This window comes from Nicotiana attenuata, chromosome 12, assembly GCF_001879085.1.
Source record: "Nicotiana attenuata strain UT chromosome 12, NIATTr2, whole genome shotgun sequence".
NCBI classification, from domain to species: domain Eukaryota; kingdom Viridiplantae; phylum Streptophyta; class Magnoliopsida; order Solanales; family Solanaceae; genus Nicotiana; species Nicotiana attenuata.
The window spans coordinates 2840059-2855586 of record NC_032000.1 but is presented as its reverse complement, the minus strand read 5'-3'; the positions used below and the strand labels follow the sequence as shown (position 1 = coordinate 2855586).

Sequence of the window (15528 nt, the reverse complement as noted above, 5' to 3'; positions counted from 1 at the left end):
GGTTGACAACATTTAGGCAAATCAGACAAGTCCCAAGTGTGATTAGAAACTATAGAGTCTAATTCATTTTTAATGGCCTCTTTCCAAAAATTAGCATCTATTGACCTCATTGCTTCATTGTATGTCTTAGGGTCTTCTTCTATTAAATAGATTGACACTAATTCATCACTCAAAATATCAAAATCAATATTTTCAGTCAAGAAAGTGGTAATAAAGTCAGGACCAAAGCTAGCTTCAATTCTACGCCTCTTACTTCTTCTAAGTTTATTTTCATGTTCATTAGCAGTAACACTAGAAGAAGGTACAATATGAGAGTTAATAGACATAGATGTAGAAGCATTATTCGGCACATCACAAGGCACATTATTTTTCAATGGAAAAACATGCTCAGAAAATTCTGCCTCTCTGGATTCACAAATAAAACTATCATTCAAAGACATAAATCTATATGCAGCACTATTTTGAGCATAACCAATGAAAATAGCATCAAAAGTTTTGGATCCAACAGTTACTTGTTTAAAATCAGGTAGACCAACCTTAGCCAAACACCCCCACACTTTTAAAATTTTTAAGTTAGGGGCAAACCCTTTCCATAACTCATATGAAGTTTTATCTAACTTCTTATGAGGGACTTTATTAAGAACATAGCATGCAGATAAAACAGCTTCCCCCCCACATATTATCAGATAAACCCGAACTCAAAAGCATAGAATTCATCATTTCCTTAAGGGTTCTATTTTTTCGTTCAGCTACACCATTTTTGTGGGGAGTATAGGTAGCACTAACCTCATGTATAATACCATTTTTCTCACAAAAGGCTTCTAGAGTATTAGTACTATATTCACCACCCCTGTCAGACCTAAGTCTCTTGATTTTTCTGTCTAATTGATTCTCTACTTCTGTCTTGTATTTTAAAAACATGCTTTCAGCCTCATCTTTGACTTAAGAAGATATACCTTAGTGTATCTAGAAAAGTCATCTACAAAGGCGATGTAGTATTTCTTTCCACCTTTACTAACAGTGTTCTTGAAATCTGCTAAGTCTGAATGTACTAGTTCAAACAATTCTGTTTTTCTGCTAGTTACATTCTTAAAGGGCTTTTTGGTATATTTTGCTTCTACACAAAATGGACACTTAGAAAAATTATCAACATTAACTGCATGAATTAATTTCATTTTTCTAAATCTTTTAATAGAAGCAATATTAACATAACCTAGTCTACCATGCCACAAATCAATAGACTCAACAATATAAGCAGAATTGAATGTACTAGCATTATTAGTAATCTCTTGAGCGATGTTCAGCACAAATAAACCCCCACTAAGATAACCCTTCCCAACAAAGTCTCCCCCACGAGAAATAACAACTTTATCAGATTCAAAAACAAGTTTAAGACCTACCTTGTTGAGAAGCGCACCAGAAACCAAGTTTCTACAAAGGGAGGGTACATAGAGAATATTGTTCAAAGCTAAAGTTTTTCTAGAATTTAAATTAAGAAGATTTTTTCCTTTACTCATAACTCCAGCTGTAGTGGAGTTACCCATGTAGACACATTCGCCATCAGCAGATCCCTCAAAGTCGTGAAACAGCTATTTGTTGGCGCAAAGATGCCTTGAAGCGCCTGTGTCTAGTATCCAGTCAGTCTTGTTAGCCACCATATTTGCCTCAACAACCACATCAGCAAAGATATCACCACCCTCAATAAGGTTGGCTTGGACTGGAGCTTTTCCTCCATTCTTTGAGCTTTGTCCTTGTCTCTGGTTGCACTGAAAAGCCTTGTGACCAATTTTGCCGCAGACATAGCAAGGTCCTTTCGACTTTTGAATATGGCCCTCCGGCTTATTGAAGTAATTCTGCTTCTTCACATGTCCTTTTTTTTTGCCTTTCTTCTGTTTTCCTTTAAACCTGTCTTTCACAAAAGTACTATAAGATTCCACAAGGTTAGCTTTAGAAGAATTAAGAGAGAGAGATTTCATCTTATCCTTAAGCCGTTCGGACTCCTCATCTTTGAGATGGTTTGATTCCTCAGTCCTCATGTGACTGATCAGTTCTTGAAGAGTTAAGTTTTTCTTCTTGTGCTTCAGTTGATTCCTGTAATCACTCCAGGAAGTTGGAAACTTTTCAAGTAGAACATTAGCCTGAAGAACCTCATACATCTCCATGCCCTCGTTCAAAACATCAGCAGTCAAGTTCTCATACTCGTGAACCTGTTCCATAATTAGCTTATCATCAACCATTTGAAACTTGATCAACTTTCCAACGACATACTTCTTTTTTCCCGCGTTATCAGCACCATATTTCTTCTCCAAACTGTCCCATATGACTTTAGCAGATTTAAAATTTATAAACAAATCAAAGAGAGGGTTAGTCATATGGTTAAGCAGATGCTCTCTCACTGTTTTATTATATTTTTCAAATTTCTTCTTAGCAGCATCATCAACAACAATAATATTAGCAGTATTAGAACTATCAGCAACAATATTAGCAGGAGGATCGTTAAACAAAACATAATCAACTTCTAATTGTTCAAAGAAAATTAAAAGTTTCTGGGACCAACGCTTATAATTGTTTCCATCTAAACGCTCAAGCTTTGAGAGATCAGGAAGTGTTTTGTTCAAAGTGGTGGCCATTAGTTAATATTATATGTAAAATCGCTTTCAAATTGTAAGAAAAATGAGTAGATAATATTGACTAAGAACAAGAAGGAAAGAAGAACAACTTATCAAAAATACTGTATCGTGGCAAGCCACTGCCTTGAAAGCGATTTCGGCCCGACAAGGTGCAAATCGTTAAGACCAGTCTCTCCCCAAGGTTCCACAGCACCTCTAAACACGTGCACTCGTGGCTGGAAGTTTAGAATTTGCACAAAACAGTTGCCCAGAAAGTAGAGAAGATGAAGGTATTTTATGTGTTGGATAATTCACAAAGAAGACTAGGAAGAAAGTAATGGTTAGCTAGATGAATTCTTGGTTAAGAATTGAGTGAATATGATGGCTAATGATCATCTTATTTATAGGCAATTAGGGAGGTTGCATGTATGACAAGTGTGGAGAGTCTTTTAACACTTGTCCAAATATATAGTCCACTTGTCTTCAATATTAACAAGTGTACCTAATCTTCCATGCATGAAGACACATGGTAGATTTGCATAGCCACTTGCCAAAGTCATTCAACACTTAGCTTTAAGGCTTCATGCAAGAAGCCACTTGGAAATAGATATGACATTTGAAAAATAAATAAAAAACTCATGGCTATTGATTGTAAATGGAATTTCAAAAAGAAATTTTTGACTTTGCATTATGAATAATTCCAACAGTGTGCACTTATTTTTCTCGTTCTGCATAGTATTGGGTTATTACCCTTCCACTTATTTGTTGTCTCGTTCGATGCTGATTAGTATTTTTTTTTGGTTTCTTTTGTTGTTACAGATTTATTCTTTTGTTCTTTTTAATATTATTGTCTCGTATGTTGAGCCCAGGGTCTCCCGAAACAGCCTCCCTATCCCGAGGGGGTGGGGATAAAGTCTGCGTACACTCTACCCTCCCATGACCCAACTTAGTAGGATTTTACTAGGTTTTTGGAAACATTAATATATATAAGCCAGAAAAAGTATGCTGGATTACTTCAAAGCTCTGACTTCTTTGATGATTTGATTTTTAAAGCTATCTTACCTGTTAAACTTCATTATTTTGTGCAAACGAAAACCTTTCTTTACTGAACCAGATCTTTTAATGGTTTTCATAAGATTTTATCCAATTCTTTACTTTCCACCTGGTTCACACCTAATTTTAAAAATTTCCCATGCAATTTAAGGGCGAATTTCTTATTACTTTTTGCCTTCTTTATGTTATAGGAAAAAACTAATAACTCTAAGTAGCGTGTTTGAATGGGTTATCACGTGCCATTCAATGTCAAATGTATATATGCTGCTATTAGATAATCCTCTATTTATTTGGAGTGACAATATGGAGCTTTATTCAATAATCCAATTTTTAACTTTGAATTATTGTGGTTTTTCACTTTTAGGTTGTTTTATCTGTCAGTGTGATTATCTTTATCTTATGAATATCCAACTTTCTATTTTTGAATCTAGCTCACAAATAATAGGACTATTTTTGCTTAAAAAGTAGATCTATCATTAGTAGTATTAACTTTTCTGTATCGAAACTCTCTCTATGTTAAATCAAAAGCAATACAAGAAAAGATAACAATGGATTAATGGTTGAAATTAGATAACACAGTAGCTATTTAATTTAATAAAAAATATTGAATAACAATATTATCAAATTATACAACTTCTGAGAAAATAATGGATGACACATTGGCGAGGCCTCATGTTAAACCTCGAGTCGTCATTCAACATAACGTGGCTGAAACTCTCTGTATTAAAAATGAAATAAAATAAGGGGGACAAATTATTCAATTTATATATATTAGTGTACCTGAGAGCTTATAAATATGATCCTCCACAGTGAATAAAATCACCAAATACCTCTACCGTTGTTCATTAGCAATATAATTCAAAGCGTTTGCAAATGGCTGCCAAACATTCAATGATCAAGTTTGCTATCTTCTTCACTGTTCTCTTGACGGCGACTATCGGTTCATAACTCTACTATTCTCTCTATTTATTTATTTATTTACTACCTCAGTTTCAATTTATGTGAACCTATTTCTTTTTTGGACTGTTCCAAAAAGAATGAATCCTTTCTAAATTTGGTAAGAATTTAGCTTAAACTTACAATTTTACCCACAATGAGAAGTTTTTATAACTACACAAATACTCTAGGGCCCTTTTTGACTTGATTAGGACCACAAATTCCAAAAATTTTCATTTTTTCTTAAACTCTGTGCCCAGTCAAACAGGTTCACATAAATTGGAACGGAGGGAGTATTTTTTAATTTTCTATTTCATGGAAGTTATGAAGGGGAACCTTGGAGCAACACTAAAGTAGTCTCCGTGTGACCTATTGGTCACGGGTTCGAACCGTGAAATCAGCCCCTGAATTTTGCATTAGGGTAGACTGTCCATATATATAACACCTTTTGGGGTGCGGCGGTCCTTCCCCGAACCTTGCGTGAATGCGGAATGCTTCGTGCATGCACGGAGCTGCCCTTTTTTATTTCATGGAAGTTATGCATCAAGATACATTACATATGTCAATATGCATATGATCCTATGAATTTAATACGAATGTTTCTAACTTGCGACCTATATATATAGGGAGAGAGCGCTTTCGGATTCTTAAGTTGATCTTAATTATGACAATTTTATGCAGTTGATATGTCTCGAACCTCCAAAGTGCAAGTTATGGCTCTTCGACAGTTGCCAGCAGAAGCATCAATACTGAAAATGAAGCTATTTCCCGTTAATATGTTGGGAGGTTGTAGCGATTATTGTAACTCTAACAGTGACTGCGGTGGCATTACTCTCTGCCAGTGGTGTTGGGAGAAGACAGATTTCAATGATCATAAGTACAGGTCATGTAGCATGTTGCCATGAAAAATATCACAGATTTCTCCACTCTGAAAATTCATGCTTTGGTTGCAAATATATGGAGTATCTGCTCTAAGTATTTTTTTTTTGGTCGAACGAAAAACTTTTTATAAATCTCTTGTCAAACTTACATCTCAATTACAATTAGTCTACTCTCTAACTATCCTTCCTAACAATTATTTACCTCTCATCTATACATTTACTTTAAAGATGTTTTCTATCCATTCCTTCTCACTGCTTGTATGGCTCCTTCTTATGGCTTCCCTTTCTCCTAACTTGCAATCTTGTTTAATCTGCTTTATTAGCTACCCAGGTTGAACCACCTTGTGTTCCCAGAATGCTATATTTCTAGCTCTCCAAATGTGATACACAGTTGCTGATAGTGCAGCTATCACCACAGCCCTACATGCTTTCCCCTTAATCTTCCTGGTCATTCTTCTTCCCAGCCCCTGTATCTCCAGATTCCTCGTACCTATATTTAGCCACTTCTGTATGTCTTCTATACATCTCCTCGCCAGTGGACAGTCAAAGAATAAATGATTAATTGTTTCTTCTGCTCCTCCACAAATCTCACACAAACTGTCTTGACTGATGCCCATTCTATACACCCTTTCCTTTGTCATGAGTCTGTTGTGTGCCACCAGCCAGCATATCATACTATGCTTAGGTATGTTCAGCTTATTCCATACCCAGCCTCGCCAAGGCCAGTCCTCCTTGGCCCCTTTCATCCAGTCATAACCACTCTTGATAGTATATACTCCATTAGCCTTAAGCCATTGATTTTGTATATACCCCCCAGCAAATTCATAAGAACATATCTTCCTCCAGTACCAACTACAGTCTGTAGGTACTTTATATTGCCACCAATCCCTTCCTTTTAAGTATATGTGGTTCACCCATCTCACCCATAGGTTGTCTGTTTTTGCTGCTATATTCCATACATATTTAGCTATGGCTGCTTCATTCCATACTACAATATCCTTCACTCCCAGTCCTCCTTGCCTTTTTGTTCTGCAGACCAAGTCCCATGCTACTAGTTGTGGCTTGTTGGAGTAGACTTTCCCATCCCATAGGAAGCATCTACATACCCCTATAATACTTTTTATCACTTTCTTGGGCAGAACAAAGATAGATGCCCAGTATGTGTGTATATGCATCGGCACAGTATTCACCAATAGGACTCTCCCTGCATATGACAAGTTCCTTGTGCCCCAACTTTTGATCTTCACAGTCATCTTATCCACAAGTACTTCACAATCCATTATTGTCAGTTTCTTTGGTGAGATAGGCACTCCAAGGTACCTAAATGGTAATGTTCCCCTCTTGTAGCCTGTTAGTTCACATAGGTTTTGTAAATCCTGTTCCTCCATGCTTGCACTGAATATATTAGACTTGGCAGCATTAGTAGTTAGTCCTGATGCATTTGAGAAGCTTTGTAGTCCTCTTAACATTAGGACTATAGCTTGGTACTCCCCTTTACAGAACATTAGCACATCATCTGCAAAGCATAGATGATTCATCTGCAACACTTTACATTTGGTATGGAAAGCAGGACAATGATCATACAGCCCTTCTTCCATGTAATGTACTGTGGAAGCTGGGAGGTTTGATGTCCATTCACTATTGACCAGCACTCTGTCTATCTTACTCATGACCTTGTCATCTCCTTCCTGCTTATTGTTCCAAGTAAAATAGGAACCAGTAGATTTAAGATCATGTACATCACAACTCTCTACACATCTCTTAAAGTCCCTTATTTCAGCTACTGTTACAGGGCTTCCTATCCTTTCCTCCTTATATAATACACAGTTGAAATCCCCCATTACACTCCATGGCCCTTGAATTTGACTACGGATTTTGCTTAGTTCCTCCCATAGATCTCTTCTAAGGCCTTGATCATTGAACCTATACACCACTGTTATGTGCATTCTCTCATTACTCCCTCTGTATTTTATTTGGCAATGAATCAATTGTGCTGTTACTGTTACTATATCAACCTCATAGATGTGAGGTTTCCATAATAACCATATTCTGCCTTTAGGATATTTGTGTAAATTTGTATTGAATGACCACCCATTACAAAGATTAAGAGAGGCTTGTTGGGCCTTGTTTCTCTTAATCTTTGTCTCCAGGAGCCCAAATAGTCCAACTTTAACATTGTGCAGAAATAGATTAACTTCTTTCTGCTTTGCTGCCCTATTTAGGCCCCTCACATTCCAACATCCTATATTATCCATTAGGTAGCGGGTTGCCCCCACCCTTCCCACTGTCATGGCCCTTACTAGCATGTTCATCCCCAGGGATAGATGAGCTTGCTTCACTTCCACTCCCCTTGTTGTTCCCCTCAGTACTCTTTGCTAATACTGCATATGTGTTTCCCAAAGATAGAGTCATCTCCTTTGGCCTCATAACTGTGTTGCTTTACCCTTTCCTTTTTTGCTGCATCATTCCTTCTATCTCCTTTTCTTTGTTCTTGTCATTGTCTGCTTTCTCCTTGTTTTCCTTCTGATCCCCTTTCTCCTCCATTTTCTGCTCCTTTGGTTGTTGTTTTGGGCTCTCCTTTGCTTCCTCCTTCTTCATGTTCCTTCTGCAGTCCTCTTGTTCATGGCCAAAATTATTACAGGTAGGACAGTGTACAGGCTTCCATTCATACACGACTTGCTGCTCTATTATCTTCCCATACTCATTTTCAAACATAATCATTGAAGGATACTATTGGTTGATTGATACTTCCACCAATATCCTCGCAAACGTGAGCCTTTCCTTCTGTGCAGTAGCACTATCTGCCTTTAGTGGTTTCCCCACCATGCCTGCTATTTTTGTTAAAGCACTCTTCCCCCAGTATTTGATATCCAATCCCATGAGTCTAATCCATATTGGAATCCTTTCTATAGTCTCCTTCTTCATGTCAATGTCCTGTTTCCAAGGCTTTATCACTATAGGCTTTTTATCGAACATTTGGACTCCATCCTCGACTGTTCTGGTTTTGGCATCTTCTGAGTGGAATCGAACAAGGAACACACCTTTATTCACCACAACTACTTTATCAATTCCTCTATTTCCCCAAATTCTCTTGAAGAAGCCCTCCATAACTGCTAGTGGGGGATTAGATCCCAGCACATAGCATATCACAGCAGTTTGCCAGTATTCAACTTCTTCCTGAATATCTTCAATTGTGATCTTCACATTCTGCTGTGTTATTTCTTCATTATTCCATTCAATTCCTACAGGTTGTGGAATTGGTGCTACTACTTTGCTCCATGATTTGCCATTTTGCTGTAGTGTCCCTGTTTCTCCTTCCACCATTGCTTCTTCCTCTACCACTTCAGCCCATGAACTTCTTCCGCTACTTTGCATGCTACTGTTCTCCCTTTGCTTGTTACTATTCTCACTTCTATTTGACGTTTTACTCTGATTTGGAGTTTGATCCATACTCCCTTTCGCTAGATCCAGTGGGACGATCCCCTGTAACACATTAATACTCCCTTTCGCTAGATCCGCTGTGTTATCTGCTCTAAGTATGTGTGTTATTATGATTTAAGTGTTGTCATATTTGTATTTCTTTTCCCTTCAACAATAAATTTGGGTGAAGAATATCTGCTATAGCAGATATGTATGTGATTCTGATTATGAAGTGTTGTTTTTGTATGTCTTGTCCCATCCAACACTAAGTTTAGTAGTGTTAAGTTGTCTTTGTATGTCTTTTCCCTTCACCACCAAGTTTTCTTTGAAATACAAGAATATGAATAAAGTGTTATTGGCTTGTGGTAAATCATAACACCCTCAATACGAACACAACACACACAACAAAACCGAAACACACACCAAACACAAAAAACAACAAACCAAACATACAAACCAAACAAGCCACAAAACACCACCACAAACAACCCCAAACCAACCCCACACACCAACAACACACCACCACACGCAACAACCCAACAAAAAAACCAACAACAAGAACACAACCACACAAAACAACAACCCAAAAACACCCACCCAACCCACAAACAACCACAACAAACCACAACAAAACACACCAAAAAACAAAAACAAAACAGAGAAAAAAAAAACAAAAAAAAACAACAAAAAAAATAAAAAATGGAAGAAAAAAACTCAAACAAACAAGCAAAAAAAGCCACAAACAAAATATTGTTTACAATTTTAGAAACGTATATATTATAATATATATATAATATTATATATATATATATATATATATATAATATATATATATTATATATATATATATATATATATAAATATGGGCCTCTTTACTGTAAATGATTTCATCAGTTAGATTTGATTTAGACTAATGCTAGGTGTTTATCATTCTTTTGAGAGCTCAAATGTATACTTCCTCTGCTTTAATATAGATGACACATTTTCCTAATTAGTCTGTTCCAAAAAGAATGACACATTTCTACACAATTGGAAATAATTCAACTTTAAACTCTTTATGTTACCCTTAATGAAAAACTTTTAAACCTGTAACGACCCGGCCGGTCGTTTTGAGAGTTGTAGCCTCGTTCCCCAATTTTCTGCTTCTTTTGTCTTCTACAGCTGTTATGTGACTTACTGGGTTAGTTGGTTCGGGTCCGGAGTAATTTCAGAGTGAATTGAGACACTTAGCTAGCGTTTGGCCATAGATCCCAAATTTGTTTTGAAAAATCTGATTAGGGTGAAGTTTGGTTTGAAGATGAAAATGTGTTTGGACATACGTTTTCAAAACATATTTTCCAACTTTATTTTGGAAAAACATGTATATAATTCCCAAATTTTGGGATTTTGCCCCAAAATCAGCAATTTGGATAATTTTGGGATTTGGGGTTTGAGATTTGGGATTTTGCAAAAATGTGGGCAAAATTTATGGCCAAACATGAGTTTTGAAAACAAATCCCAAATTTATTTTGGCAAAACTCACGGCCAAACGGGTCCTTAGTCTCTTAATTGAAAGCATAAGTTGGAAAAATTGACCGGATGTCGACTTATGTGTAAACGACCTCAGATTTGAACTTTTATGATTCTGTTAGCTTCGTTAGGTGATTTTGGACTTGGGAGCGTGTCCAGATTGTGATTTGGAGGCCCATAGTAGAATTAGGCTTAAATTGACGAAAGTTGGATTTTTGGGAAGTTTGACCGAGGATAGACTTTTTGATATCGGGGTCGGATTGTATTTCCAGAAGTTGGACTAGGCTGGTGGTGTAATTTATGACTTGTGTACAAAATTTGAGGTCAATCGGATGTGATTTGATAAGTTTCGGCGTTGTTTGTAGAATTTGGAAATTTCAAAGTTCATTAGGCTTGAATCCGTGTGTAATTCGTACTTTTAATGTTGTTTGAGGTGATTTGAGGGTTCGAATAAGTTTGTAATGTTTTGGGACTTGATGGTATGTTTGGTGGAGGTCCCGAGGGCCTCGGGTGAGTTTCGGGTGGTTAACGGACATGGTTTTGAGTTGGTGAAATTGCTGAAGTTGGTCTGTTGCTGGTGCAATCGCACCTGCGAGGGTATTAGCCGTAGTTGCGGCAGGGTTGGCCCAGATGCGGAGCTGGGGCTGGCCTGGCCTGGCCTGGGGAAGACGCAGGTGAGAAGGGCTCCGTAGATGCGAAGTTTGAAGGTTTGGCTGTTTCCGCAGTAGCGGACAAAACGGCGTAGAAGCGCCTCTGCAGGTGCAAGACTTGGAGCACAGGTGCGAGCCCAGTGACTTAAGTGGTTTCCGCAGAAGCGGAGGAATAAACACAGAAGCGGTTTCGCAGGAGCGGATAAATTGCCGCAGGTGCGAAAAGCCTAGGCAGAAGGTTTAAAAATAAGGGTTCGCGATTTTAGTCTCACTCCAACATTTGAAACTCGGACTTAGGCGATTTTAGAGAGGATTTTCGAGGGGATTATTGAGGTAAGCTTCTTGTACTCGTTTTTTTTAATCATAAATCTTGTTTCCCCATTATTTTTTCCCTTAGATTGTGTGGTGTTGAGGTGAAATTCGGGGTTTGAGGCTAGGGATTTGGAGACTGAGTTTTGGGGATTTGAATGGCCATTTGGTGTCGGATTTTGATAAATTTGGTATGGTTAGACTCGTGAGTCAATGGGATTTCAGGTTTTATGACTTTTGTTGGACATCGAGGAGTGGGCCCAGAGGCCGGGTTTGAGCCGATTTTGAATTTTGGCTATAATTTAATAGTTTTCTTGTGGAATTGATCCCTTTGGCCTATATTAATTGTATTGTACTGCTTGTGGCTAGATTCGCGACGTTTGGAGACCGATTTGAGAGGCAAAGGCATTTCGAAGTACAGTTTTGCCCGAATTAAGGTAAGTAACACTTTCAAACTTGGTTCTGAGGGTTCAAAACCCCGAATTATGTGTTATATGATTGCTATTGAGGTGATGCACGTGCCAAGTGACGGACGTGCGGGCGTGCACCATGAGAATTGTAACCTGGTTGATTCCATGGCACTGTATAGTGATACTATCTTGTTGATATCCGTGTTTTCATCATGTGATAAAGTAATTGAGCTGTCAATCACGCTAGATATCATGCTTAGGCTTTATGCCGGTACTGTAGGGACCCATAGTGGTTGTTTCTTGCTGTCACTTTACTGATTTTATTGATATTTCGTACTCAGTCATATACATTCATTTCATATCATATCTCAGTCTCACTTGTTATTTATTGATTCATCATATTATTGTTTCGGGCTAGTTTTCAGGATATTTTGAGCCCGTGAGTGAGACTGGAGAGATTGATGACTGAGAGTGACGCCGAGAGCTTGATTATGAGTGACAGTTACAGGTTCGATGGTTGCACGTCATGGCAGTATACTGATGTTATGATATAGCTTGGGCTGTAGGAGCTCCTCCGGAGTCTGTACACACCCCCAGTGAGCGGTTGATACTATTGAGGGGTGGATCTTCCTTAGACATGGATGTTGTCCGAAGTTCTTGATACCTGGAGATGGATCTTCTCCACAGGGCTGGATTAGCCTTCCTCTGTACTGGGTGACTTATGGTCACTGATGTATATATTTCGGGATAGATCTTCCATGGGCCGTATGGGCCATATACAGTACCGAGTGTTTGAGCATTGAGAGTTTGAGCACACGAGGCTGACAACATGGTGCATCACATATAGCATGTGCATTGGCATATAGAAATAGAAGAGTATATTCTTCACATTGTTCAGATCTAATCTATTTTAGTGTTTTGAGCTATCTATTTAATTAAGGACTAAGCGGTCGTTGCAAATATAATTTGATTTACAAGCTCAGAGTCGAATTCCACTGAGAACTAAAGATTAGCTATAGTTGTTCAATATCGCTAAGAAACATAAGTCCAAAAAATTCCTAATTATAAATATTATAATACTTATTTTTATCTAATTAACTAACAAATACTAGAAAGCAGTAAAACTATCAATTAACAAGGATAAGGATTGGAGACAAGATTAAGGAGGGCTAGAGTTATGATTTCCCCAATTGTCGGAATCCTTCCCGCTACGTCTTCTATAATTCCGCCTAAGTATTCTCTACCTATCATGAGCGCTCTGAGTGTTGTAATTCTCTCTCGAGTAACTACCACAATTTGCTAGACATATTCTCCTGAATTACGCTAGCTGGCATTCAGTACGGCTCACTTGGATCGCACCAAGGTTTCGTTATCCCTAATCCCACCTTTAAACCCCCCGTATTGATCCCTCATATACGTTAGGAGTGATGTTGTTCAACAACTATCTAAATATGCACTCTCTCCCACGTAATATACACTAAATAGGCACAGTCGACTGAGAGCTCTTCAACCAACCACAATAATAACGTAGTTGAACAAATAGAGAAAATACTACAACAAATATATATTGACGTAACAGGAAAATCATCCTCCAATAGGTTCCATCACAACCCTAGATAACAATTAGCTATTCATAATAGTATGTATAATTATAATACTGAATTCATAACCAATAACGAAAATAGGAAGAAGGAAGTGAAGAACTCGTAAAAGAATTCTCCGCCTTGCTCCTAGTGTGTTCTTGCCTCCTTAGGTCGAATCCCCGGCCTCCACGGCGGCTCTGTGCTTTCCCTAGGTCTAAAGTGTGTCAAAAGTCTGTCCCCCTCCTCAAAATAGCGTTTTTATATGTATTATATCAAACGGGGCCAGACGAAACATCTTTTCCTGCACGAAATAGGACAATCACTCTATAAAATTTGCACTACCGCACCGTATGGGGCGACGCGCCATGCGGTGTGCTTGTGGGGAAGTTCAGAGAGCTGATTCTGACAGGCTGCAGGAATTTTCCACAGGCGCGGCGCGTCCCGTGCCGCTCTACACGCTGTGATAGTGGGAATTTGCAAAAACGCAAAACATGAAAGTTGTAGTCCTTTCAAATAGCTTTGCAACGATATATTTTGGAGCCCAAACAGAGTTTTGAGCGAAAAGTTATGTGCATTTTAGTAGAAAATATGTCGTATGCCCGCTCGATTCTTCGTTTCGTTCTTAACTATCATCCGTTGATCCCCGAACACAATCCCGGTCAGACTTCAAAGCTCCAAATCACTTGAATTCATTCCATAATAATTACATAGCTCGAAATCACTCCTACAAGGCATAAAATACATAATTAGTGCAAAACACTAGCGATTAAAGCTCAAACTCAATTAAAGTGCAGTACATGAGAGTGTAATAAGCTACTAAAATATGCAATTATAGCCTATCATCAATTGTTATTTGTATTGTTAACTGTACTGGCTGAGTTCGCCACTACCTTTCAGTCCAAAGGTTGGACTTGTTACTTACTGGGTTGAATGTACTCATGTTACTCCCTGCACCTCGTGTGCAGATCCAGGCGCATCTGGTCACGACGACTGCTGATTGAGGCATTAGAGTTCGGAGACTACCGAGCTAGCTGCATGGCATTAGCAGGCCTTGACTCTCTTTCTTTATCTCTATCTGTATTTTAGTTTTTATTTCCTAGATACTGTAGTGGACTGTATTCCGGTTTAGACACTCATGTACTTAGTGACACCCAGGTTTTGGGATAGATTGTATCACATTTTGGGTTGTTTATGTATTCAAAAGGCTTCTTCTCAAACATTAATTGCTTCCGCCTTATCTTTTTATTTAAGTGTTTTAGTGTATTGAGATATTGAGTTGTAGCTAGCCTAGTTCCACGATAGGCGCCATCAAGACAACCGATTTTGGGTCGTGACAAGTTGGTATCAAAGCCTAGGTTACGTAGGTATCACGAGTTATGATCAGGTTTAGTAGAGTCTTGCGGATCGGTACAGAGACGTCTGTACTTATCTTCGAGAGGTTGCCGAACCCTTAGGAAACTTCACATTCTTGAATTCTTGTCGTGCGAATCTGTTGATTCTGTTAACTAAACTTTTGTTATTCTATTCTCTCACAGATGTTGAGGACACGTACTACTGGGCAGCACGGACAGCCACCAGTACCACCAGCCAAGGCCGCGAGAGGCTGAGGTCGCGATAGAGGTTGCGGTAGGGGCAGAGGTGCAGCTCTCACAGCAGCTAGGGCAGCACCTGCAGACCCACCAGTTGCCCCAGTTCAGGAGCAGGTCCTAGTTGTGGATGTGCCAGTGGGGCCAGCTCAGGCACCACCCATGCCCATTGTGATTCCAGGCCTTCAGGAGGCCTTAGCTCATATTCTGACTGTTGATCGGATCCAATCCTGCACTACTATTGAGTAGCAAGGATGGTCGATGCAGTTTTACCCAACAAGGTCGGGATCGAATCCACAAGGAGTTAATTTGTTTGGAGTTAGGTTTATATCCAAGTCTAGATACGGGTTTTTCTCTTAATTACGCTTCCATACATGGTTGGTTTGTTTTCTACTTCTACTTCTATTCTATAGCATGCAATAGTTAAAACTAAGTACAATGTTTTTTATGTTGATTTTCAAGGGTTTAAAGGGACTAGGGTAGTGACTTCCACCTAGGCGGATATCTAATAGGTAGTAAGAATCTAGGACAATCATGTGATTAATTGGGGTCGTAATATAGCTATCACACCCGGGTACTCAC

The 15528-nt window shown here is 38.6% G+C and overlaps 1 protein-coding gene across 1 annotated transcript; it reads left to right on the top strand.

Annotated features, from left to right (window-relative positions):
- LOC109236145 (fruit-specific protein-like) lies at nucleotides 4493-5658 on the top strand. The gene is made up of 2 exons (XM_019402357.1): nucleotides 4493-4602; nucleotides 5280-5658. The coding sequence occupies exons 1-2, from the start codon at nucleotides 4536-4538 to the stop codon at nucleotides 5501-5503; spliced, it is 291 nt and encodes a 96-aa protein (XP_019257902.1). The 5' UTR covers nucleotides 4493-4535; the 3' UTR covers nucleotides 5504-5658.

Bases quoted from the DNA above. Each gene is read 5' to 3' on its own strand.
- LOC109236145 (XM_019402357.1), top strand. From the start codon at position 4,536: ATGGCTGCCAAACATTCAATGATCAAGTTTGCTATCTTCTTCACTGTT. The intron at 4,603-5,279 runs GTTCATAACTCT...AATTTTATGCAG, and splicing joins TCTCTTGACGGCGACTATCG to TTGATATGTCTCGAACCTCC.